The sequence below is a fragment of the Streptopelia decaocto genome (assembly GCF_964273445.1).
Source record: "Streptopelia decaocto genome assembly, chromosome: 3".
Taxonomy (NCBI): domain Eukaryota; kingdom Metazoa; phylum Chordata; class Aves; order Columbiformes; family Columbidae; genus Streptopelia; species Streptopelia decaocto.
In genome coordinates, this window is record NC_138656.1 from 96,282,386 (window position 1) to 96,308,781 (window position 26,396).

Sequence of the window (26,396 nt, forward strand, 5' to 3'; positions counted from 1 at the left end):
ATAAGAAATTGCAAGGGATTGCGTGTTCAAAATCATGATTTATTGATCTATTTTTAATCACGTAGCTCCTTGCAAAGATACACTTTATAAATTATGGAACAAGTCTAGTTCTTTCCCCAGCTTTCACATTTCAGTCTTCAAGCCCAGGTCAGTATTTTGAAATGAGATGTTCAAAGGTAAATTAAGCAAAATGGCTTTAAAAAACTACACTAAAAAGCTTCAGTTCTTTTAGAATCAAAGATACATATATAATAAGCAGCATTACAGTGTCTGCACTACCCCCCCAGTTGATACATGCCGGAGAAGCAGCGTACAGTACCTGCACCGAACCTCAAGGTACACTTCATGATTAGCAGTACACAGCACCTGAACATCTACAGCAGCCTCAACATTTATCATAGTACAACAAATGCTCAAAGGATTTACAGCATCTGTAGCAAGGTTAGATGAAGGGTTGTAACACATTCCGATCACGTCCAAGTGAGCCCTGCTTACCTGTGCCAATGCATGTGTGGTACACACCAGCATTTCGCCACCGTGTGGTGACACTCCCCACGCAGAGCTGCGTACCCTGCAAACTCGTCCTACCGTACAGGAGAACAACTCACTGCCCACAGCCCTCTGCCCTCTGTGCCCATCCTGTCGAGAAGGCTCCACTCAGCTTCCATCAACATCAAATTACATGTGTGACCAACTGACATCACTGCATTGGTGCGGATGTATCTCTGCAGGTACATTTTCTACTTCATGCTTGCTTGCCCTTCATTGTTTTTTCTTAAGGTTGATGTTGACAAAATGCCAGATCTTAAAGGCAAACAAAATAAGTTTAATTTAAAGAAAACATTTATTTGAAGTTATTTTAAGCCACACAGTTTAACAGATATAAGACAACTTTCTCCGCTTCTGATTTCAAGCCTTCACCAGAGATCACACACACTGTCCCATGGACAGTGAGGTTTTCCTATAACAATTCCTTTTGGACAAGCTAGTGTCCAGGCAGATGAACTCACATTTTTAACAGACCAATTTATAAAATCTGTTTAAAAATCAAAATGAAAACAAACAACAAAACTTTGTTGCCAAATTCTTCAAGCTTGATCTCAAAACAAAACCCCAGCCATTCATTATCAAACAGAACATGCTGCCTTCAAAAAACTCCCCAGAATTTCAAAATGTTCCAAATATATACACATTTATAACTTAAGTGCTCATTAGCTACAACCTTTTATTCATGCAAGAACTGTAAGAGGAAAAGGTGTTTCTTAGAGCGGCTTCTCTGAAAATGCAGTAAAACTCTTCACTCGTGCAAAGAACAAAGGACTGTACATTTTGTCGATGTCAAAAGTAGTAACAGCTGTCTCACCAGTCGATCTGCAAAGGGTACCATAAGAGTTAAATTAGAGACAAGTTGTTATTCAAGTCCCTCAATAAAGCAATCAAGTTCCACAGTACAATGCGTACTCCAAATTACAGCTGGAATGCATCTTTCGTACTGCCTTGTTCTGAAAGCATGTGAATGTTGGATGAATCACGCTATATAGACTATACTTCTATATAAATACCAAATAAACCAGTTTTTCCTTCCGTTCTTATTAGCTCCAAGACTTGAAACAGCACAGGATGTCACTCAAGTCACCATATTAATATTGAAGTAAAAAATCCACTTTTATTTGTTTCACTTAGAACCCTGAATTCAGAATACAGAGGGACAGCAATAACTTGTATGTTTGCAGAACTTTTTAAAAAAGAAACCCAAGTATTTCTGAATATCAGTGACCAAAAGCATACATCCTCCAGCTGTGTTTTATACTCATCTTTATTCTAGTTTCAAAAGGATACCACCATGCTGAGAGGTACAGCAGAACCTGAGCAGTACAGAAACTTCATAAATTACGTCTGAAAATATTAGTTTGTATAAAAGCAATATTTGTGTTTATGGAAGTTACCTATACTCCCAACCACCAGTAGTTTACTTCCTAGCTTTTATATACTTGCAGCCCAATAGCTGAGCTATGTTCCTTTAAAAACAGACTGGAAGACAAGGCCTAAATCCACCCTAAATGCCAACATCAAACATCTGGACATCCAACTTGCCAGTAATTCAGTGTCAGGTGCAAGAAGAGTGGCCACGGTTAGTGACCAGAAGGGCTGGTCTCATGCCCATATTTTGCAGTGCTGGATTATGCAGTTTGTAAGTGCTACAGTTCTCATATGATGGGTGCAGACATTTCTAGCTTGCACATCCACAGAGAAAAATAAATACACCTTAATGAATATGTGTTTTCCACATCCCATTACTAGCACCACACTACGTCATTCAAACCTGATTCAGTTCTGAAATCATTCAAACACTGTTCCTAAATCCTTGAAACAGCTAAAATACTGCAATTCTACTACTGAGGAATCTTCCCATACCATTAAAAAGTGTTACTAAAATCTTGGGATTTCTTAAAGTAGAAGTTCATTACAATATATCAAATCAGGACCAGTTACTGTTTTCAGGACATTCTGTTAAAGCCTCTGAAGTCTCAGTCTTTACATCTTCTGCACTTAGCACTGGACAAATCAATGCCACCTGTTTCTGCAGTTAAGTATCCTTCTTTCATCTTATTCCCCATGTACTTACTTGTAAGTTATGTGACAAGAATGATGTACCCAGACAAGTTTGTTGAATCTCTGTCGCCCACTGGAGCACAGCTGCAGTCCTACATGAAAACTGTGATCTGTTTCTTGCACAGGAACACGGCGGAAATACCTGTATTTGTGGTAGTCAATTGGTTTCTGTACAAAGAGAAGAGAAGAGAAGTTTCATGACCTATAAATAACATATTGTGCAACTATTTATCCCGAGGCCTAAGTATTGTTAAACTCTTATACTTAAGGCTACGTACTGGTATTGATTCTATGATTCTAAGATACATCAATTTAGCTGTTAATTACGGAAGAAGTTCTTACAGAAAGTAATAGAAGTGTGGAAGGCACCACCCAAACTATGCAAACTCACTGTAAGTAGTGTAACACTTTTAACTCTTCACAAGTTTCTCTTGACAGACACTTTGTTAATCTGAAAATTTTGTGATGTAAATAAATTGACTAAATCATTCAATTAATGAATACTGCTTATTTAGTTTTATTTAATGCTGTGGAATATAACTGCCAGAGTCTAAAATGATCTCAGAAAATGACCTCTTCATCCTTCCCTTCTGTTTGTTAACAATGTTAACAAACTACCTAAATAGCATCACATACAGCAATTAAGCCTAAGGGGGAGAACTGTTGCTCAAATGTGAATGAGATATTTATCTGTCTTAATAAACAGGTTATTACAGATGCAGGAAAAAGGTACATTAAATTACGATGCTCATTTATAATTTAATTTTAAACCATTTAAAAATGAAATTATTTTTTTAATTCTCTGGTGCAATGCAAATCTTCAGGTGCCTTAAAATATTTGGTCTGAGAAAAAACTTCTTAAAAAGCCACCTCTTTAAACTACTTTTCCTCTATTCTCTTCTGCTACCTACCTCTTCCTTTTTCTTCATTAACACAGCAAATACTTTGGTTTGATTGTCCATTTCCTGGGAAAGGCGATAATGGCCAAGCAAGATTGCATCCGTTCTGGAAGGTTAAGAGGAAGAGAGTGTCAAGGACATAAAAATATTCTCTGTCTCAAATGCAAATGTTCTCTGTCTTATAATGCAAATGTCAACAATTGAAAGAGCACTGACTACATATCATAATCAAGGACATTTTTTAATTTCCATTTAGTAAAGTAGCAGGCTCACTGACGATACGAATCAATGGAAACATTTTGGAAAGTTGCTTTTAATTTGTCCAGGTAGGACAGTAAAAGTGAGTTAGTCACTTCTACCCAGTCCACTGCTAAATATTTTCAGACTTCTGGTGAACAGCTCAAATGTGTTCTGAAGTCACAAACAATTTTCTATGTTTTTAACAAGTTCATGCAAACATCAAAAAGAAATCAAGCAATGATTTAGTCATATCACACCAAAATTTTCACTCTACTTCAAACAGTCAAGAACTGTGAGAAGGCAGTCAAGAACAAAATAGCATCTTTAAAAGTATTCTAAAACCACCAAGCTAATAGCACGTATTATTCCATCTACCTCCTCTAAAAGTTGAAAATCACATAAACTGCAAAGGAAATCTACTTACAGTAGCAGGACCTTAAAATGAAAGATATCTTTGCATAAAGACCAAATTTTAATATAAAAATATCGTATTTTAGTCTTGTTTTGGTAAGCCAGTATATACAATCTGATACAGAAGTAAATACAAACTGCCAGGTAAAAGCAAGATGAAAACTGTAGATAAAAGTATTTTACTTTAATAACCTTGTATTTTTAGTCCGTAAGCGAGGAACTATAGATTGTGGATCTTCAGGAGTTGTTAGCATCATAACTTGGCCATCTGGAAAGAATCTCAAATACCTGCAAGAATATAATTACACAATACAAACCTAGAAAACAAATTATTTTTTCTCTGATTTTTTTTTTTTAATCACAGGATATTTCCCAGAGGATATAGAACTTGGTAGGTAATAAGATTTGAAAAAAAATATTTCTTCATAGGTGATATAACAGAAAAAAAAAAAGAAATCCGAAACCTAAAGAGAGTTCTGAAGATTAAAAGAGCAAATTATGAAGAGTTATGAAAAAGGGCAGAAGTTCAGGAGTTTTGTCACCTCTAATCAAAGCAGGAAGGCTACCCTGGAATCAAAACTAATCTCAAGTAAGTTTCTCCATTCCTAGCATTGATTGAGACAAATCAACAAAATCTTAATTACAGTATCAGTACAGAATGGACAGTGTCATATGGACTTTTTCAAGTTCTGGGATCTGATAAATGTTTACAGTACTGAGATACCATGCTGATGTTTGTGATACTACAGAAATAGCCTCAGAACAGACGGCAGAAGGGAACAGCGAGATGAAGAACAGCAGAAACACAGGCTGAGGAAATAAATGACAAAGTATTCACAGCAAGTTGAGAAAGCCCAGCCTCTTGGTTATTTACAATTGGTTACACATAAGTCAAAAGAAAATTATTTTAAAGTAACTTGTTTTCCCTCTGCTGAAAACAATTATTATATCATAAATGTAAAGTAGAAGTGATTTGGTGAAAGAAACCTGTGGATAAGTATTACTGTTGTTATTGTTTAAGCTATATCCAAGTGAAATGGTATAACTGAGGATGAAATGTGTTGCTAAGCCCACCTCTAATTATAATAATAAATCCTATTTTTTAAGACCTATTCTCAAAAATATAAATAGCTTTACACACTGTAGTAGTTCCACTGAGTTTTAAAGAATGATTAATGTTTGTGATATCAAGGGCTGGATTTAAAGAACTTAAGAGAGAGAAACATTTCACTCACTCATTGTACTACAGTTCTACCTGTAATATTCCACTTGGTGCCACGCTCTATAGAAACCATCAAGAGATTGTTCTCCTTGACGTATGTATTTTGTCTTGCTGATATATACACCTACAGAAAAGGAAGATAAAAATACAAATAAAAATTAAATACATAAAATATTTAAGATGAAAAAACAAATAATATAAAACTTTTTATTTGTCTTTTGTTACTTAAACACATGAAAGTTTTTTGTTTTGTCCCTGGCACCCCTCCATTCTCTTTACAGATGTTCTACAGATTCAAATGCCCAAACAAATTCAGATTAGGTCTAATAATGACGTCATAAACACCAAATCCACCTGATTGCTTCTGTCACGGTTACATGCAGTAAAAATACAACTGTTTCCAAAAGTACACCTTACCGTCAAATCGAACACGAGGCCTTTCCAAAAACATTTCCCTCCAAGAGGCATATGGAACAAGCTTATTGCAGCTCCTGCCCCATATTTTCAAACAGACTTGATGCCAGATTTCAGGATCTCTAGTGAAAATGAGAAAAAATAAACCTCGTAACTTTTTCGTGACCCTTGCTTAGCTTTTCTCTATCAAAGTAACACACTCCATTATTCAGTTGGAGGCAACTAAAAGAAACTTTTTTGAACAACAATAGCTCATAATTTCAGATCATTGACTAATTTACTTAATCCTGGAGCTTTTGAAAGCCACTGCCTTCTCCCAGTAAAATTGAAGAACACAATGAAATTTTCAGCCAAGGACGGAACAAAAACATTGCAGCAGCCAGGCACTCCTCTGTGTGGCCATATGAGGATGATGACACAACAGACATTAGTTTGGAGACCCTGCAACTCTGACTTTCGAACATGGTCGAGCAAGTAAGACTTTGAGCAACATTTTCCATCACAGTGAAGCCATCTATCTAACCTATCATTTAGTGGTGTATTCAAAAGCTGATTGGCACTGTGAGGAGTGTAACATGAAAATTGCCATGGGAAGAAAAAGTCCTACATGTACAATTTAGACGCCAAAGGGAAAAGGGAAGGGAAAGGAAGAGGGAAAACAAACAAAAAAACCCCACAAACAAACAAAAACAAAACCCAAAAACCACCTTTCCAACACAGACAATTTCGCTCTATGGATTTATTATCCACTTCTCCATACTGTTTACATATGCTTAAGCATAAAAAGAGCTCTTTTTTCTTCCTTAGAGTAGAGAAGCTTCACTCTAGATAACTTATGTGCAATACCTGGCGCAAATGTAAAATCCTCGACAAACAAGAGATAATTGCTCTAATGATCTTAGGTCCAAGTCACTCGAAACCACCCATCGGAAAATGTACATTAGTACTTCCATAGGCAACACTGCAAAGAGAAAAAAACCCCTTGTTAGATGGTAACCTGTAAATCAATAGTTCACCTATAATCCCAGGGTTGACCATTACTGAAGTTCTGACTTGCCATAATAAAATCTGAGTTCCTCACACTGTAGCCAGATGCCATGAAAAAAAAAAAAGGTTTAACAGTCACTATATATTAGAATAACAAAAGAACAAAAATCAGGGGTTGAAAGTGCATTATGGTAAGATTATAGGATAAAACATAGTTTTAGAGTACAAATATCCACAACTCTAAAGCATTACACTAAAACTTCCACATACGTATCGCACATCCACAGTGCCTCCAAAGCAGTATTTTCTTCAAACTGTCCTAGTGTGTCACATTACCTCAAAGCATAATGCTCCTGCATGACAAGCGAAATCAGCTCAGGTCAGGTTCTGTGTTGGAGAAGAGGTCCTAAGGACAACCTATTCACCGCAAAATTGATATGATACCACTCTATATGTTGTGGTACAGTTCCAGTGTTTTAAAATGGTATCACACAGCATTGTTGTGTTGAATGGCTTTTTCTAACGTAATAAAAGATGACACAATCCTCATGAAAGCTCCACAAGATCATATAAAAAATTTTTCACAGCATTAAAAGTTCAGTGAGAAAGCCCTGGGAAAATAAGCCAAAATTACATCGAATACCTTTCAGCCTCCCTAAGTCTTTTCTGTTGCTTCAGTTGTGTATAATCTTGTTCACTAATAGCATCAGGAGTTACACTTCTTTTATTTTCAACTACTGCTGCTTCCCAGAGCCTATGGTTGCAACTGTATCACCAGATGCACATAAGACTTGATGATTTTATTTAGTCTAACTGCTTTGAGATCAAATGGAGAAAACAGCTGAGCGGCACAAAAGTACATTAAACAGTATAACTGTAAATGCTGTGGTAGAAACTGCAATTTAACGGAATTCCGATTGTTAGTAAAAAGACATGCTTTTTAAAAAACTGTGTTGCTGCACTCCCACAAATCGAATGAGACAGTTTTTGCTATAAAAGTTGATGAAACTTAAGTCTCACATTTCAGGATACTAACATGATAAAAAGTACATACACGTCATTGGGCACCAGTTTCTGTAGTCATTTAACACACATCTGGTTTCATGGATCTGACTTAATTCTACATTTTATTATTGACAAGTCATAAATTTGCTATATTGCCTGTATTTGCAATCATTAAATTAATGTTCCAATATAAACAAAAATTGTGCAGATGCCTTTATTGCTACAAGATACAAAATAGTCTCTGGAAATTTAAGAGCTCTTCAGTATCTGAGCTCTTAATGTCTTGAAGAACAGGAGACACAGAGGCTTAAATATCTGCTGACAGGTATACATACATCTGCCATCCTGACAGTCACCGGTCAGCCAAAGCCTTTGATTATCTATCTTACCATCCATGTTTCTAAGTTTCCAGTAAACTAGGAATTGTTAAGACACTTTGCTCCAAATACTGGGCACATAGTATTTCTGGCAAAGAATGCTATCTTAGTCCAAAGCCTTACTCGTGTGAAAGAAAAAAACAAAAAACCAAACTACTATGAAAAATTCATGATACGCTACAGAGGGGAAGTAACTATATTCAGTACATCAGTTCCATACAGAGGTCTGATCCTGTGCTGTACTAAACATTAACCAGTATTATAACATTAGGAACACCAATAACAAGTAAAATGGAATAGAGGAAATCAATTCATCTAGATCTGCTGCTTCATATTGTTCCAGTTTTCCTTGGGCTGCTGAGATTTGTGACTATTGTACCACTGTGATGACCAAGAGAGCTCCTTTCCAGCCTACCAACTTTTGAAGCAGACAACATGATTTGAACAGCTCTCACTCTGCTATAAAGAAGTTGGTAAACAAGACACTGTAACACAGGACTGGCAGGAAGGCTAGAAAGAGACTAAGACTGCTGCTCAATGAGACATCTCCTGAGATCACTTTATAGCAATGTCTACAACATCTTGACTTTGCTGGCAAAAAAACAGAAGATGCTTTTCCCAGTGTATAATGCCATAGTTGTTAAAATAATTTTTAAAAATCCCATTTGCTTTATGTTTTGACTTGAACAGCTTGCTGCATTTATTTTCCTTCCTTGAGCAGAATAGAGGAGGTCAGGCCACAATTTCCAAGAGCAACTGATAATGTGGGATGCAAAACACACACGTTTTAGAGGCATCTCATTTTAAGAGAGTTCATAGCTTACAAGTGCTCTCTGTAATTTAGATCTCATAAGGAAGTCACAGGATGACTACCCTAGAACTGAAGCACTGAAAATCACTAACCCTCAAAAGCCTTTCTAGCCATATTATATAGTCTTGCTGAACCTGAAAATATATTTGTTTGAAAAATCTGATACAGAATCAGATAAAAACAATAAATGCATTTATGCATATTCTTCACAGAACAATTGTCTCTTATTCACAATTAAGAATTGTAATAAATATTTATAAACCAAAACAAAAAAAACCCACATTTTACTTTTTCAAACATTAACGGGAAGGAAAACTGGAATACATGTACTTCAGCAAGTCTGTTTCTTTAAGATGCTACTTTTAAGTACGACTCTGATCCCGAAAAAATCTACTTGTGCAAGAAAGGCAAAATCATGTATGAGAAAAATATCTGCTTAGCTCGTTAATGATCTTTTTTTCCCCTCACATCTAACTACAGAAGTAAATAGATATTGTGTACACTTCTTTAAAGGTGGCTTTAGAATGAAGGAGACAAATGTCTTAATAAAGTCTGAGTGAAACATCTCTATAAATTCTGCCTCTGACCTCTTACAGATCATCTTATCTCATACCTGAGATATGGGTCTGGCTGACATCAACTTCGGGCTGGCAAAGTTTGACTGGAGATTCCTGAAGAGTTAACTGCTGCTGGAAATCCGACAGGAGATCAGCCATTTTGTCATCCTCTTTGTTATCCTCGACACTAGAAAAGGGAAAATGCCAACACAATTGGACAAAACACACCAACAGATGTCCGTATCTTGGCATCAATTCGCTGTCTTAACCTCATTCAGTGTAGTTGTCTCCAGTATGTTTTTAAATAATCTCATTTCATCATATGATAAAACAACTACTATAATCCTATCAAGTCCATTTACATTTTACTGGAACCAATCTGACAGTAACACTTATTTTTTCATTAAATTCCAGTTTATTTTGGATTTGAGAGTTCATGGTTCACTGGTTTCAGAAGTCACTGAAGATTTGCCTGACCCCACTGAAACAGAAAACTGATCTTTTGCTTTGTCTAAGATAGGCCATATGCGGGAAATAATTTACCATAATTGACAGAAAGCTATATTTTGTAATCCTTGTTACAATGTAGGACACTGAAAACAACTAAGGATTTTTTTTACTCTTGCATTATTCAGTCAAGAGTGATCTTCAGTGTGTTTATTCATCAATTATGAAGGAAAACTTTCATTTAGGAAAACTATTTTTTACCAATGCTATAGACAGGCAGACATAAAAAACATTCAGGATCAAGAACAAGATGGCAGAACAAAAGTAATATGCTTGCTACTCATCAGTACATTTGAAGGATTAAAGATAAAAGAACATTACCACATAAAAAAAAAAATCTGAATTTAAGTTGTATGTCATAATATCATCATTTAACGGGCACATGCTTGCTTGCTCCAAGTAACCACAAATTACACAACTCTCCTTGATCTCATCACAAAAAGCTTTCTTTCCCCTGCCTTGGTATACAAACTAGCTAAGGGATCTTTCAGTCACTTTTTAATATTATTAAATTCTGCTCTAAACAAGCTTGATCGAACGAGCTGAGAATGCAAGCAAGCAACTAGCAGACCTACCAATGGGTTTAAAGAATTATAGAAAAGACAATTATGTTTGGGCCTGTCATAAAGAAGACCACAGTAAGATGATACACAACACACCTTCCTTTATTTTGATGAGTAGGATGGCCAGTCTCAGGCCACACTGTAAATTGCTTTTTTTCAAATGTAATGGTGTAATTTGTTTTTTCCTCACCAAGATTGTATGAAACACCTACAACAGTAATTCAGAAAGCAAAGGCACAACTAGAGTCTCTTGAAAAGACACACCTCTACAAATACTGCTTTTAAACAACAATTAAGAATACTGGCTGGTTTTCCCCCACTGTCACATAGTGCGCAGGATGGTGCAGCAACATTTACAAAACTAAATGAAAATTCATACAGTAAGTGGGAAATAGAGAGGCTTAATTAAGGGAATGGAGAGAGTGATGCTAAAATAAGAAAATAATCCTAAGAAAACAAATTTTTGTACGTGACTGTAGTTTATTATCCAATATTTTTCCTAGTGCACAAACACACAGCAAAGATGTCATGCTAGCAAAGCATTCAGAAACTAAAGTAACTTGTAAATAAAATACTTAGCTCATCTCACTCTTTTATACTGAGTCAACTACTGCGTTGAAGCTATACTGCCCCGGGGCAACAATACTGAGCTAGTAATACCACAAGGACATGGTTGTACTTTACTCTTTTATTCTCAGTTTTCAAACTCCTGATTTCTTGTAGCAGTCAGCAGCATCTACGTCTGCTGTCAGTAAGCAGTGAATTGGAAAGCTCTGATTCATGAACTTGTCTTCAGTATGCTGAGCTGTAACAGAAGTTTTGGCCCTAACCTGAATCCTGTCCTTAAGACTTGAGCTCAAGCTAGGTCAACCTTAAACTGCTACATATTTGGTGTGTTGAGGCTAGGGGTATTCTCATGACCAAAGACCAGACTACTCAGATTACAATCTATAAGCTTCTAAATGTATTGCCTTAATTATTGGAAATGTTCCAATTTGGCTCTGTTAGTCAGCACAAGAACAGTAGTATATTTCCTTGCTTAATTACAATGCTTATTCCATGGAACAAAGCTTTTAATAATTTATGTTTTTGCCATCTGCAATTTTGTGGATGATCCTAAATGTATAATTTATAAATCTGAACATCAGAGGTCAAAAGTAATAAAATGATTGATGCTTTTTTCTTTTTGTTTGTTGTTTTTTTTTTGTTTGGTTTGTTTGTGGTTTTTGTTGTTGGTTGGTTTTGGTAACAACATAACTATATGTAATCCTTACATTTGAATTAACAAACAAGATCAATACCTTCTTTGAACCAGAGCATAAAAAAAAGCCCTCCTTAGACTAATACATCTGTTAAACTTTCTATAAAGCAGTCTATTCAAATGAAAGCAGACAAGCTTTTCAAATTTTAAGAGACTTACAACTGGGTATGACAGCAGACCATTCACCTGCTTTAGAAACAAATTTTCAGGTTTTAGTACTCCTAGGCACTTAATTAGTAAATTTTCATACTCACCACCTCTTTCCAACTCCATCACCATCTGGGGACCGTGTGTAGGTGATCTTAAACTCTATGTCAGGTACAAGCTGCATGGCTAGACGATAAAACTTGATGGCTGAAAAGAAAGGTTTAATGTTTAAATATGTCTGATGCTTATACTAGCTTATCAAAGCAAAGATTTTTTTACAGAGAGATGGCTTCAGTTAAAGGAATAAAAAGGTAGAAAATGCCTTCGCCTAGTAAATCTTATTTAATCTAAACTGATAAGGCTTATGTTCAATAAAGAAGAGAGGCATATTGAACATCTATTTCTAAAACTAAAGACTTCATGTATTCTTTCAGAGTGAAGGGCTCTCAGATGTATGTCAGCTTTTACAGATTTGCCTTAACCACTACAAATTCAGTTATGGAGTACAAAATTTTATATTAAAACATTACAAAGACCTGATTTTCCTTTGTGGCCCAGCACTTACGAAGCTTTCTCAAAAAGTCGTGAAGATTTTAGGCATTATATTCATAAGAAACTATGGGGAACATGAATGAGAATTTGAAAGATGATGCAGGTACACAGTACAGTACAAATAGTCATTCAGCCATACGTAACATTAAAAAGCTGAAAAAGATCAACAAAATATTGTTGTACGTAACGACAGAAACAAAACAAGTAAATTTTACTATGGCAAAACCCTTAGAACTACAGAGGGCACAGAAGCAAGCCACTCAAGCCACTGAGGGTGAGGAACCCAACTGGAGGACAGCAGCAAACACAAGACTACAGGAAAGGAAGGAAAATCAGACCGACCAGGCTTCTTAGAGCAAAGTCCCTCTGCCTTTAACACTCCAAAGATGCCGTAACACTGAATACAGAAACAGGCCCAAGAAAATCACCTTCTAGGAAAAAACTGTTATTTAAGCTGCAGAATGTCTTTTTTTCTGAGTTAACTCTGCGGATCCTCCTTAATTTAAGTACATTCAGTCTTTTTAAATACCAATATTAATATCATATATGTATTTATATGTCTCCGTATTCTCTCATGGTGATACCAAGACCAGAGGGCAACTCTCCCTCATTTTGGACCCTTAAAAACAAAACAAAAGCCAAAACATCAGTGAGTTTGGAAGTCAGAATTTGACACCCTAATGAGTCTAAGAAGCACGAGTTTGGGGCAAGTAAGTGTTCCTATTTCCTTGAGTTCATGTCAGCACTGGTGACTGACAAGCAGTATCCTTTGGCTGGTGAGGATGAGGAAAACCAGCAGCCAGCTAAACAGAGATCAGCCTCAACTTTAGCATTTAATCTTGCAGCAAGGCCTGTACTGTACTTCAACATGAATAAGCTGCTGCACATAAGTGTCTCACAAACATCAGGTATCAGCATATCTCAGCAGCAGGCTGAAATGTCACTTGGATTCTAGCGACCCAGGTCAAGTCAGCAGATAAAAGTGTGGTCAGCAAACAGATGTCCCAACGTGTGCTCAGCAATATATTTGTGTCTGGCGTAGGACTGTGTCTCCAAGGTCTGATACAGGTGTATGTATAGAAACAGTTTTGTTTTGTTTCTTTAAGTCTCAAACCAAATTCAACTGAGAAAGAATGGATTGATATTCATGCAACCCAGATGCCTAAAACACCTTTGTGAATGCAACTCTGCCGGCTGCTACTACTTTTCCACTGCTGTATTAAACATACAAGCAGTGCACTCCAGCAGATGAAGCTATAGCTTCCATTTTGTATACATAATGCTTAAATAGGCTGCTTTCCTATTTTTTTTTTATTTACTTGGCAACTGTTGGTATGAAAAAGCTTAGTCAACCTTAGAACTACGATGGTTCCTTTTACAGCAAACTTGTTTGCTTATCCAAATAACTGAGCTCTCAAATTACTAGTAGCCTGCAATTTAAGTTCACTGGCATCATGCAATCTTGCACATAAATCAGAGTGTTAGATTCCTCTGCATTAAGGGTGTCTGTTGTAGACTTCCATAGTACCTTCATAAAGGGCCCCATTTCGTTCTTCTTCCACCGCCTTCAGGAAAAGTTCTTTTGCCTGCACAATACATGACACAGAACACTTCTTAAATTCCTTACAAATACAAGTACATTGTCACTTGACTTATTTTTCATCTTATCTACTGTACCCTGTGAAACAGATTAATAAAATAATTCCACAAATAGAGTGAGAAGACATACTCGTGATACAAGCCATAACTGGAATTCCCAATCAACAAACTACCCCCGTTCCTGTTACTTTGCCCTTACCCACAGTCCTTCAGAAAGCAGATGTGGAAGGTGACACAAAGTGAAGTATAAAAACTAGAAAAATCAGTGTAGCATTATGGAAACACATTGGTATGGAGACAACAGGTTAAACACCTCTGTTGTTTCTCTACATTTAATTCAGCATTAGCTTTTAGGATAATTATACTGCCATATTAACACACTCAAAAACCCCAAAATTATACTTCTCTTTTTTTTTTTCGTACCTTTTCCTCTTTTGCTATCTCCTGTTTCCCTCTGGCATCTACAGACTTTACTCCAGGTCCTCTTGAAGATGCTCTGCATGGCAGAGGTTCCAACCCACTAGAACTCATACCTGGGGCAAGCTCAAACATCCACTGAGCTCTGAACATCTGAAGCTCCGCCTAGAAAATCCAGTTAATTCTGTTTTAGTATCACATATTCAGATATCTTCTGAGAAGAAATTACAAAGTACAAACACAAAAAAGAGTTTCAAAATTATGCTTTACACTTCCAAGTCTTAAATAATTTCAGTGAGTTTAGACACAAGAGTTAGCAATTGTTTTATAGTATTTTTTTTTTTTAATGCACAAGTACTTCTTCAATTTCATTCAATAACAGAAGCGCTTTTATCTGGACTGTTCGCCTCAAAAGAAAAAATGATGTTTCAGGAAGAGGTTGTCAGTACTAAGGTAATCACTTACGACTCCATAGAAAAGTATCCTTCCTACACACAATGTTTGTCCTTGTTTATGCAGAGTTCTCTTAAATAAGAAGTCAATTAACTCTTGAAATGAAAATTTAGAAAACCTGATTTTTTGTACACAAGCATAGTAAGCTTTATTACAATCAAAGCCATCATTTATACAATATACAAGAAAGACCTCACACTCTGTTCTCTTGTAAAAAAAAAAGGACTATGCTCTGTGCAATAAGAAGTTATAATTCTCGCCATGCATTTTTTTCAGCATCTTTGAAGTTACCCTTTACATGTCCCTTCCAATCATCACGACTTCTGGGGGGCAACTACATAGAAATCTAGTATTGTAAGAGAACTCACTTTTCTATCAAACTATCCAGAAGAAAGTGACAACTTAAACTGGAATTTGATCCATACAGAAACTGTTGTCCAATTTCTACAGTTCTTCAAATAAATTCCAAATCTGCCACAAACTTTCTTTTCATCTCCACAGACAACTGAAGGCTGAATTTGACATTTGGAGCACAATGCAAAATTGATCTATTTTGCTTTTGGAGGGACACACAGATCAAGCATTTGTCAGATCAACAAACATGTGGTAACTAAAGGAGCGTAAGTAATGCAGCTTAAATCACAGCAGTACTATGTTTGTAAAAAACACTACCATGAGAGACATACCTGAAGATCTGCTTCACCGGATCTTTCATTGTCATCGGTCCTTACCAAATCAGAGTGACAATCTTCTTCAGCTTCTGCCTAGTAGAGAGCAGTCAGACATGATTATACAGTCTGCATAAGTCCCTATAGCACATCCACAAAGCATGACTGTCATGGACACTCAAAAAAAAATATAGCATGTTGCTCTTTTCCCCACCCTGCTCACCTACCCAACAGATCAATCTTAATTGACGATAAAAATTAATCTTAAAATACTGGTATTGTTTGCACTTTCCTATTAAACAATGAAGTTGAGTTTTGCATTTCAGTCACATCAATCCAACACAGTTTTGTATCACCTGAAGGCTTATATGCTATAATACCAGAATAAATACACTTGGTGTCTAAGTCAAAGCACAGAACCAAAGCTTCAGTATTAAACAGTGGTGTACTACTAATTAAAATTCAATCACTATCTTCTCATTGTAAAGATAACCAGTAGTTTTTTATTTGTTTAATATTTACAAAAGCACAAAAAGACTAGTGCTTTGCATAAGAATACTTTATGAAAATTATGGGACAATATGTGCAATCTCAAAAACTGCATGTGAAAGTAAACAGAACACAAAAAGACAGCATGAGAGCTTGACAGCTGGTTTTATTTACAGTACTGCTGTGAGACAGGTTACACAAATAAGACCTTAAGTAAGACATTTAACTAAATTTAACAGGGTTCTATGTAGGAGATAGACAGCTAGTTTAAGAGCAAAACTTAAAAACATGCAAATATATTCTCATTGTCAAATATCCTTAGATTATGGAACCTATACTAAACCAAATAAAAACTAATTCTGATTGTCAGTGATGAGCCACTACAATTACAACAGCATCAAGATGTCAGCAAGGAAAAAAAAAAACCACTTCAACAAAGACTAAGATATTTGTTTAAAGTTCTTTCTGCAGCTGAAACATCCCAGTTTTTCTGTCATTCTGCCCTGAAATTCTATAGTTCTGCAAGTACCTAAAGCAAAGTGAGATGATAAGAAGTTAAACCTGGCATTAAGATTACCATAACTACTTAAAAAAGTGCAAATCAAAGCATTTTGTATTCAGAAAATTTATAAAATTTTTATAGCATCTGGAAGTTCATGAACAAACTACATTGGCAAACCTGATGAGAAGGCAACATTTAATCTCTTTGTCTTGGTGATAAGCACTTCCCTGGAGCTCAGCTCCACAAACTTACACGGCTGGTCATCTATAAACTTATTTTCACTAATGTCTCAGTCAATTTATCTTTTACAATTAACAATGCAGTGTTGGTTGGTTAAAATAAACAGATATTGCATCTGTTTTTACACTCTGATCTTAAGGCTGTGCATTTTTAATTTCTCAGTGGAAAAAACAGTTAAGCCAGAACGCTCCAAAGCAAATCTGTGCGAGCAGCAAATAACTTAGAAATTTCATGGTTTTTCATTCCAGAAGTTGATTGCAGGCAGTTAATGTCTATGAGTACAGCAATCCTATCATCACATTATTTCAGCATCCAGGGATTATGTCTACACTGGCCAAGCAGAGATACCTAGGAACGAGCCAGCACTGAAATGGATGCCTGTAAGTGCATTATTATGGCGCTGGGCTGACACAAATAAGGCCTACTCCCGCCTGCGCAGCATGCAAGGCTTCTGGTTCGCAGCTGAATTCCGTCTAGTTAGCTCCCAGTCCGGGCAGAAAATGCCTGGTTTTATCTGCAAAATGCAGAGACTAGTAAAGTTATTTCTAAACTAAATCAACACACTATCTTCTTGTGCATAAAGGTACACCCATTAAAACCTTTAACTCATGAAGTCTGTAAATAAACTAATTTAAGAGCAAGAGTTCAAATTATTTAGAAGCTTATGAAGCTGGCTGAAGTTTGCCTCATGTTCAAAAACTTTTTGTTTCAGTAATCTGTTTAAGAGTCTTGATTTTCCTCCCCTTGTCTCTGTTCAACTGCCCTACTTCTCCCTCATTTTTGAGTCAACTGTCAATCACAGTTCTGGACCAACTGCTTCCAAAACGTCATTCAATGCTCTTTAAAATGTAAATGTGCTCTCAAACAAAACAAAACAAAAAATACACCATACTATGAAGATCTAGTCCACAGCCCAAAAGCTGCCAAAAAACACAACGAAGTTGATTACAACCAAAGTTTTTTTTTTTGTCATTACCTTCTCTGTACTGAGTGCCCCTGTGATCTGAAGTCTCTCATATCAAAGGTTTGTCTTCTGGCAGCAGTGGCAGCTTAAGTGGCCATCCCTCTAAATTCACCAGTAAAGTAATTCATTCACATAGCTACTGCATGGCTAACTGAACCAGAAAACCGATCTCTATTAACAACCTCTTCACTATTTGATCTGCTGAAACCCTATGGTTTTGCTAAAACAAATGAGCAAACACAGGTATTGCTGAAGCAAGGATCTTCAATAACAGACAGATCATGAGACCACAACTAAAGCAGGTTTTAACTTGTAAAAACTGCCTCCATGTCTGACACAATACTTAAATTGTAGTTACAGTTTCTGAAGTTCACAGAACACTGCACTGTAACCGCTACTTGGTGGATAGATCTAATGGATTCATCTTTATGCTGCTGGCATCCCTTCTGCTACAAGTTGGTTGTCATATGGAACACTGACTTTATCCAGCTTGAAAGTGAGACACCCTTAGTGTGTACCCATCAGTTCAAATAATTTTCCATGAGAAAAGTGGTAGCCAGTCCAGACCAAAAGGTCAACGTGTCAAAAGCAAACATCTGAATTAGACTGCAACTTGTAAAAAGAAGTCAGCTGAGTTGATTTGATTCTGATTTGATTGCAAAGCTGTATAATCATTTGCCAAATGCAAAACTAGTTTATTTGCCCAGCTTTGTTTTAACTCTTTTGCAATCAATAACTGCATGCCAATTTCCTCAGAGCACAACAATCACTTACTAAACTGTCTGTAATGCCAAGTCCTTCAATAGTTCAGATCTTTGTTTCAGCTAAAGAAAGCCAAGATCACAAACAGTTCAAAGTTGACTGTCACCAACTGAACACGGCTACATGTGAACTGTACTGAATGAAGGGATAAGCAAGCATGACTTAGTGAAACAGTGACTGATAGCAAACGTTCTGCTTGGTATTACAAAAAAAAACGAGGAGGTCACTCAATTTTTCTGTCAATGTGGTAAAAGCAACACTGTGTTCAAAAAAAGAGTTGTAATCACAGTAGTAAGGAGTTTTAAGAGCTCCTGAATTACAGAAATAGTTTAAGTCTGAATGATCAAGTTCTCATCATGGATACTTGAACCCACATTGAGGTGCAGTCAGAAAAGCAATATTGAACCAAACATTATTCCTGATATGTTAAATCACAAACTCAAACGCAGAGTGCCTGGCTCACAGACCCCTTTAAATTACCAAGTGACTTCATGCCATGTTTTTTGAGGAAAGAAAGAGAAAGGTGGGCCACGCCCATCTGTAATGTCACAGGGATTTGCTCCGGTGTTTCTACAGACAGCTACATCGGTCCTGAACCCAGCAGCCCCACTCATCAGCCCAAACCCCTCAGCGGAAGGGGGCCGTGCCGCCGTGCGGCGCAGTCATCGGCCGTGCGATCCCGGCCACGACCCCACACAGCCCCCGGGCGCCACGGCCGCCCCGCGGGCAGGCGGACAGGGCAGGGCTGCCCGGCAGCAGCGGGGCTGGGGGCCGCTCCTCCAGCCGCCGGGCACACACCCCGTACCGCCTCAGCCCCTCGGCGGCGGGGCCGGGCCGGGCCGGCCTCCGCCCGCATTTGCCACAGCGGCCGAGCCCCCACCGCCGCCTCCCGGTTCGGTCCCTCCCCCGCCCCAGGCCGCAGTGCAGCGGGGCGCAGGGCACGGCCGGCCTGGGCCCGCTCACCATGCTGCCAACGCTCGGGCGGCGCTGTCCCGTCCCGGGGGTCTTTGCCCCCCCGCTCGGTCCGTGTGTCCTCCCCGCGGGGGGAAATTAGCAGAGTTCTCGGTCGGAGAAGCGCACCACGCAGCGGGAGTAACTGCGGGCCCTGCGTACAGCAGCCATCTTCCCGGCGAGTGAGGGGCAGGCGGACCGGGAGCAGCGGAGACACGCGACCAGACAAACCCGCAAGGTCAGAGCGCCGCCTGACGCACGGGCCGCTCTGAGACGCGGACGCCGGCCGCGCGGACTACTCGTCCCAGCGTGCACCGCAGCCCCGCACCGCCTGTTCTGCTGCAGCGCTGCGGCGCGCTGCCTGCTGGGAAATGTAGTCCTCGGGCGACACACCCTTGGGCTGCGGGCGTGCCGGCTGGGAAGCGGCGCTTCCCCAGGCCGACCCCGCCCGGCGGCGGAGCAGAGGCTGCCGGGAAGTGTAGTCCTCGCGGGCGGCGGTCCCGGCAGCCGGCGCCGGCTCCCCGCGGGGTCGGTGCTCTGCTTGAGGCGCGGCCCAGGACGTCACCGCTGCTCCGGTGCGGGAGCCGAGGGAAGGCGGCGATGTCCGAACCCCGCGGGCGGCCTCCCACCCCCTCGGCGCGGCCCCTCGGCCCGTTGTCGGCAGGAGCAGGGCTCGGTGCGGGAGCAGCCGTTTCCCCTGTGGCTGCGGGCAGAGCGGGGCCTCGTTAGAGACAAATTAAAACCCCGGTAACAAAGGAGTGGCTAGTACTGCGGTTGTGTAGGTAATAATGTTGCTGAGGTCACGTGAATGTCCTTTGCGCGTCCCGTTCAGTGAGCTGTCAGTATGTGCGCCCTCTGCACCTCGTCAGGTTTTATAAAATAGGACTAAAACTGGGGGGTTGAATCTGTGTTACAGTAATGTTCTGTTTTTTTTTTTTTTTTTCAGAAGAAAACCAGATGTGTGGGTCTTTACATATAACCTGTGAACCCTTACCTGTATCTACAGCCCTGAAGGTTTTTAGGAGCAAAAGGAGGCAGGTGTCTGGAGATGGCAGTGGGGCAGGTGGCTGTGGCCAGGGGCGGTTGAGTGGTGCAGGAACTGGGCACCTGCAATGGGTTTCAGATCCTGGTGGCTGTAGAGCTGCTCTGCGGAGAGTGTGAGAGGTGATGGGGCTGTCTGCCTCACCAGTCCCCGTCCCTGGCTGGGCAGCTGGAGGTGGTGGGGGACTGCAGGGTGGTTTGGGTGGGAGGGCTGGGGATGCCTCTGGGTACTGGCATGGTGGTGGACTCTGTGTGAATGGTTGAGATGACAGCAGTGCAGATGCGGTTTTCAGATAATCATGAATACAACTGGTTATCTTTAATGCTGCTTTCTAGTTCAGGGTTGGAATCAAAGCTGCTGGGCTTTTTTCCTGCCTGGGTGTGAAGAAGCCTCTGGCAACAGGAAAACAGGGCACTAGGGCTGTCCCTGGGCTGGGTACTGGTACATGTTTATGCATGAGATGTAATAGGGATGACTCAAAGCAGCAATCTTTCCAAGTAAGTATGCACGGCTCCTACTGGCTTCACTGAGAGTCATGCATGTCCCTAGGAGATAATTTTAACCATTTTCATTATTATTCTTTTTTTCAGTGTAGGAAGCATAAATGTTCCAAAGACCAGTCTCTATTTAGATGTGGGTGGCTGGGGCATCTAGAGCTTTTCAGAGTTCCGTCACACCTTTTTAACGAATTAATGTCTTAAATAAGTGTATTTCACTGTGGGATTTGCAGATGTAGAATACTCCCCAACGAGAGGAGCTGGCTGTGCCATGCTCCTGAATTATGCTACCAGCTCACCCTGTCTTGCAAACACCGGGAAGTAATTCTGTGTTTTACTTTTAAAACCTAAATGAAGACATGCAAAAAGAAGCTAGGACTTACAGAATCATTATTACAGTCAAATCTGATGATCAGCTGCTCAAGGCCAATTTTTCTTTGTTCTGAGTTTCCTTTCTGCCTCCCCCGCCTCCATTTCTTAGCTTGACCCTACTGGAGCCAGGGTCCCCTCAGCTGGGGAAAGCTTAGGCCCCCTGGGCAGTGGTTAAAACGTCGGTATTCTTGCCATGTGTTCACATTTTGGCATTTCTGTGTCCCTGTTTTGTTATTTAAACTCCTCTTGGGGGTGTGAGAGAGGCCGGTCATCAGAGGATTTATTATTATTTTTTTTAATTACGTTAAAATCCAGCTCAGCCATAATCCCCCCCCGGCAGTAGTAGTGCTGTGCTGCTCCACCGTCTGTTGCGACCCCCCGACAGCCGCCCACTTTTGGGGAGACCCCTAAACCATCCGCGCCGCCGAGGCCGCGGCAACGAGGCCCGCGGGCCCTCGCTGCCCTCCCTGTTGCGAGGGGACCGGCCGGGCGGCGCGGAGGTGAGCGGTCGTGGGGCGCTATCCCCCCGCGGGGAGCCCCACCACCGGCGGGCGGGGAGCGGCCGGGGCGGGGGGCGCGGCGGGCCGCGCCATGGGCTCGGCGGCCGCCGTGGGCCGCAGCGCGTCCGGGGCGGCGCAGGCTGGGCCAGAGGGCCGCGGTGGCAGCCGCGGGGGGCGGCGGGGCCGCGGCGCCGCCATTAGGGGCCTCGGTGCGGCTTCCGCGGGCTGGGGCTCGGCTGGAGGAGGGAAGAGGCGCACGCCGTGAGTACCGCGCGGGGATCCGTACGGCGGGAGGGAAGCGCAGCGTTCCAGGGCCATAAATGACCGAGTGGGGTTATTCGCGTGTGTCGGGGCCGGGAGTCGGTCACCGCCTCGGTGTGAGGGCCGGGCGGGAGCCCCGAGCTGGTCTGTGGCGGCGGGCGGGCGCAGGGCCCGGGGCTGCCCCCCGCTATCGCACTAATGCCCCCGGCCCCCCGCTGCTCCTGCGCGGCTCTCAGCGCCAGGGGCACCCCAAAGCCTTCACCAGCAAACAAACAGCGGCTGCTGGGACAACACCGCTGGAAACCCGCGGCTGGAAACCCCGCCCGTCTCTGTGCATCCCGCTAGTAACACCTCCAGGTTATTGCCGAAGCACAGGACACATTTTAAAAGGCACTTGCTGGTTGTTTACTGTTTGCGTTTCTCAGCTTGGGCAGAGTGAGCCAGTTTCACTTTCAGTTCTTAGCGCTGCAGCCCTCCGAACGGGAGAGGATTCTCATTTAACATGTTCATATGCGAAATAGTAAGTTTGAGTTATACTTCAGGAAGTAAGCTTGGTACATTAAATTAGGGTTGCTTTTAAAGGGGCTTTGCTGGCTGATTTCGGAGCGGGGGGGCGGGAAACAGGCGAGGTACAGTCTGAACGCAGCGTTACAATGTGGTGAAAATAAGGCTTTTACTGTTTTCTTTTTAGTGTCAACACAGTCTTTTACTCAAGACAGTTTTGCAGTTTGTATTTACATGCCCAATGATGCGAATTTGCCTAGATTTTTTGTTCTAGGCTAGGTTGTACATGTTGTAGCTCTGCAAACTGCTTTGCGGAGACTCGTGCTCTTTTCAGTGGGACTCCACTTAGGTGAAGCGGTCTAAGGCTTAGTTTATACTCATAGTTGAAAGTGAGACATAGCAGGAGGCGGTAAGGACAGAAAATAAATCTTGCAGAATAAAACAGACTTTTGAAAACAACTCCACTACTGAGCCCAACAAGAAATGGTACTGATGTAATTAACCAAAGATGACCGTATTTAGGTTTTGTTCAGTGGATTTGTGCTTCCATAGGAACCATGTTAACTTTTGTGCATCCTGGCATGTTTTTTAACATGCATTCCTCACTGAAATCTCTATTTTCTGGCTGTTTTTTCCTCTCTGAGGTTCTTTGCCTCCCCTTTGTGCCTCAAAAATATTTCAGTTCTATTGTCTGTTTTGGTCATGTTTCACAGCAGAGTTGGAATCCTGATAATTTCTTACAAGTTCTGTGAAAATCAGTGGCTGTGGAAGAGAGAGGGTCTTAAATTAGTATCCACAGTAAGGAGTAGGCAGTTATGTTTGCCACTTCATCTGTTGAAGAGACATCAGACAAATGATCCAGCCATGATAGCTGTTGGTGGTGATTACTAGCAATGTCACATTCCAGCCGTGTTATGCATCTTTTGGTTTGCTGTGGTTATCAAATATGAGGCAAAGATTCTCCTCCAGTCTGCAGTTGCAGTCCCCTGGAAAGGGATGTGGGAATGGTAAGCCAGGGACAGCATAATGGTCCGTGAATTGTAAACCTTCCCATCTGTTATGATTACCATTTTGGAACACTGTCATTAGAGGAGTATGCGCTGAAAAATCCTCAAGTCCCATCTGTTTCTCTTTGAAGTTACTGTATAAAATTATTTGTTTGGATACCAAAAAATATTACACTTTCGGGCTAGGAGACTGTGCAAGGCTTTTTTGTTGTTTGAAATTTTCAGCAAGGATCTGAATAAAGATGTAGGGGCCGAGCCTTCTGAGTTGCCATCCAGATATTGACGAGCTGGAGTAACCAAAGCTTGTCAGCCTGGATGCAGAACACTGCCTGAGCTTGGCTTGGCAGGTGCACAGCCTGAAAACTAGCCAAAAAGAAACTGGTACTCCAAAGTGCCAAAGACAGGCTCTGTGTTCCTTGCTGAGTAGTTCAAAAAGAGGGATTAGATCTCTAATTTAAGGTGATCAATTCTGGTTCTCTGTAGAGCGTGTAGAGAGAAGCTGGTACTGCAAAAGGGCAATTCCTCCTGCCTGTCTGAGCCATCACTCAGTGTCTATTCATAGTGTTAGAGACGTGCTGTTTCTTTTTCATACACGATGTGTAAAATAGACAAAAGGTATATTAACCTCACATTTCTTAGTTCTTGTGGGTTTTTGTTGTTGTTGAGGCTGTGTTAGTGGGACTAATGGGCTTAGAAGACTGAAAACAAAGGATCTTCATGACATCTTGTACCCACAGGATTGTGGCTCTGCATTAATGTCAGTTCAGAGTTCAAACAACATAATCCCATTACTTTTAAAACTGTAATGTGTCTCCGTGAAATGAGGTGGAGGAGAGATTTAAGGCTGCTAAAAAAATGTGGAAGTGTAGCTGAAATGCATGTTAAAAAGGGAAAAGTCACCCACCAAAGATATTGCTGTCCTGTTAGAACTGGTGAAAGACAGAATGTGGGGACAAAACTCTTACTGCAGCGTAATTCTATTTTATTCCAAATGTATGATTAATTTACATAGAATAGACCACATTTGTTCTAAACTGAAGTGTAGCAAATGTTATCAGCAATTAGGTTAAATGATGGAATAAGAACTTTTTTTTTCTTTATTATCACTATTCCATTGTTCCTGCAGTGTCAGGACAAAAGGTTGGACAGATGATATAATATATCCACTACTCCTAGCGACTGATTCATGCTTAGAGCTACTGTAGTGAAATACATGTGGTCTTATCTGGCATGAATATAATATTCTTCCTCTGAAGATTTAAGGGAATACATATGGCTGTATCTCTAGTATAGGACCTTATGAAAAGTCAGGAAATTGTTTTAACTGATGGCAGTGTGGCCTGTGAGAGTGATGACTTACGTGTCTGATAATTTGGGTAGAGCAGATGCCCTCCTAGAATGCTTCATTTTTCTGATAGCAAACTGTTTTCTCTAAGCTGTGAGACTTTATCCTCTGCTTTCAGTAGTAGTTTTTCCCGCTAGGGCTGCCTGCAGGCTTGCTGTAAGGTACCTCTAGCTTGACTGTAAAAGTGGATTTGGGGATCATACCCAGTTACGTCCAGATACAGGCTTGACTCTTTCGGGTGGGTAACCAAGGCAGGTGTGTGTTTGTAGCTTACAGGGCCTGTCTCTTGGAGGAGAAGAGTCTGCAAGCAAGCAATCTTAGAAGGGTACAGAAATCAAATGGATTATGTTCTGTGCTTTCAGACCAAAGGCTAAGTCTTGAAAACATGATTCCTGCAACTGTTCACACTGTCCTGAGTGCTCTATATTTATGCTGCCACAGAAAGAACTGGTTACACTCGGAGAAGAAACACTAAGGACTGAAATGCATTTGCAGCTAAAGTATCCTCATCATGAATAGGTACACAACTATCAGACAGCTTGGCGATGGGACCTATGGCTCTGTCCTCCTAGGGAGAAGCATTGAGTCTGGAGAGCTAATAGCCATTAAAAAGTAAGTATTTTCATTTGTTACTGAAGAGTGGATGGTCCAGGTTTTTCCATTCTATGGTCTGCATCACTTGGTCATGCCAGTTTGAGTACTTCACACTGCACACATTTGTATTTGCAGTTGTATTGGGGCAGCATGCAAAGCTCAGGTTCCTTATATTCTCCAGAGCCTCAGCATAAGATAAGGAGGGTGAGATGTACCGGGTTATTGTAACAGTGCTTTGCTACTACGTGCAGTCAAACAAGCGTTCTGCAATGGTGCTTTGGAATCTGCAGCCTCTTCCCTGCTCCTCACATGAAACATATGTTTCATGGTCTAATTTCCAGTGTAATGTTAATACCGCACTGATAATTAACATAATGAATCCCATTTTCCATTATGTTTATATGCAATTACAAGTTAGTCTTTTCAGCTTAAGATTTTCTTAAAATTCCTTAAGAAAGCCACTGTATTTTCTCTGCCGCTTCAGCAGTGACCTTAGTTTGTAAATGGCTTATTTGTCCTAGTTCTGGTAAGAGATGGCTGTAAAGCATTGCAGGCACCTTCCTGAAATACCGACCATGACCCAGCGACATACTGGTCAAAAGAGCTTTCAGTACAATCCTGTTTTGTATGAACAGTCAATAGCTGGCTTTAGCAACTTTCTAA

General features: G+C 40.5%; 2 protein-coding genes across 15 annotated transcripts in view; one reads left to right on the plus strand and one right to left on the minus strand.

Annotated features, from left to right (window-relative positions):
• Nucleotides 1-19,794, minus strand: FBXO9 (F-box protein 9). 3 transcript variants are annotated; one of them, XM_082049593.1, is made up of 14 exons: nt 19,624-19,791; nt 15,722-15,799; nt 14,589-14,747; nt 14,095-14,152; nt 12,122-12,221; nt 9,593-9,723; nt 6,646-6,760; nt 5,803-5,921; nt 5,419-5,509; nt 4,356-4,451; nt 3,525-3,618; nt 2,627-2,781; nt 1,223-1,371; nt 1-804 (listed from the first exon to the last, which is right to left on the minus strand). In XM_082049593.1, the coding sequence occupies exons 1-13, from the start codon at nt 19,624-19,626 to the stop codon at nt 1,263-1,265; spliced, it is 1,308 nt and encodes a 435-aa protein (XP_081905719.1). In that variant the 5' UTR covers nt 19,627-19,791; the 3' UTR covers nt 1-804; nt 1,223-1,262. The 3 variants fall into 3 exon arrangements, with proteins under 3 accessions (XP_081905719.1, XP_081905720.1, XP_081905718.1); XM_082049594.1 differs by lacking the exon at nt 1-804 and having other exon boundaries at nt 822-1,371; nt 2,627-2,755; nt 19,624-19,794; XM_082049592.1 differs by lacking the exon at nt 1-804 and having other exon boundaries at nt 822-1,371.
• The window catches only part of CILK1 (ciliogenesis associated kinase 1), a 26,068-nt gene continuing 19,401 nt past the window's right edge, over nt 19,730-26,396 (plus strand). For 4 of the 12 annotated variants that reach the window (XR_014183762.1, XR_014183763.1, XR_014183764.1 and 1 more), the window contains exons 1-2: nt 22,138-22,283; nt 25,502-25,751. Coding sequence is in view for 9 of the 12 variants with exons in the window: in XM_082049565.1 (XP_081905691.1) it covers nt 25,651-25,751 (101 nt within the window). In the remaining 3 variants the exon portion in view is untranslated. Of the gene's footprint in view, nt 19,850-20,103; nt 20,394-20,557; nt 20,650-21,936; nt 22,023-22,137; nt 22,284-22,620; nt 22,641-22,752; nt 22,804-25,408; nt 25,752-26,396 lie in introns of those variants that run through there. The other 8 variants (XM_082049571.1, XM_082049569.1, XM_082049568.1 and 5 more) reach the window with 8 other exon arrangements.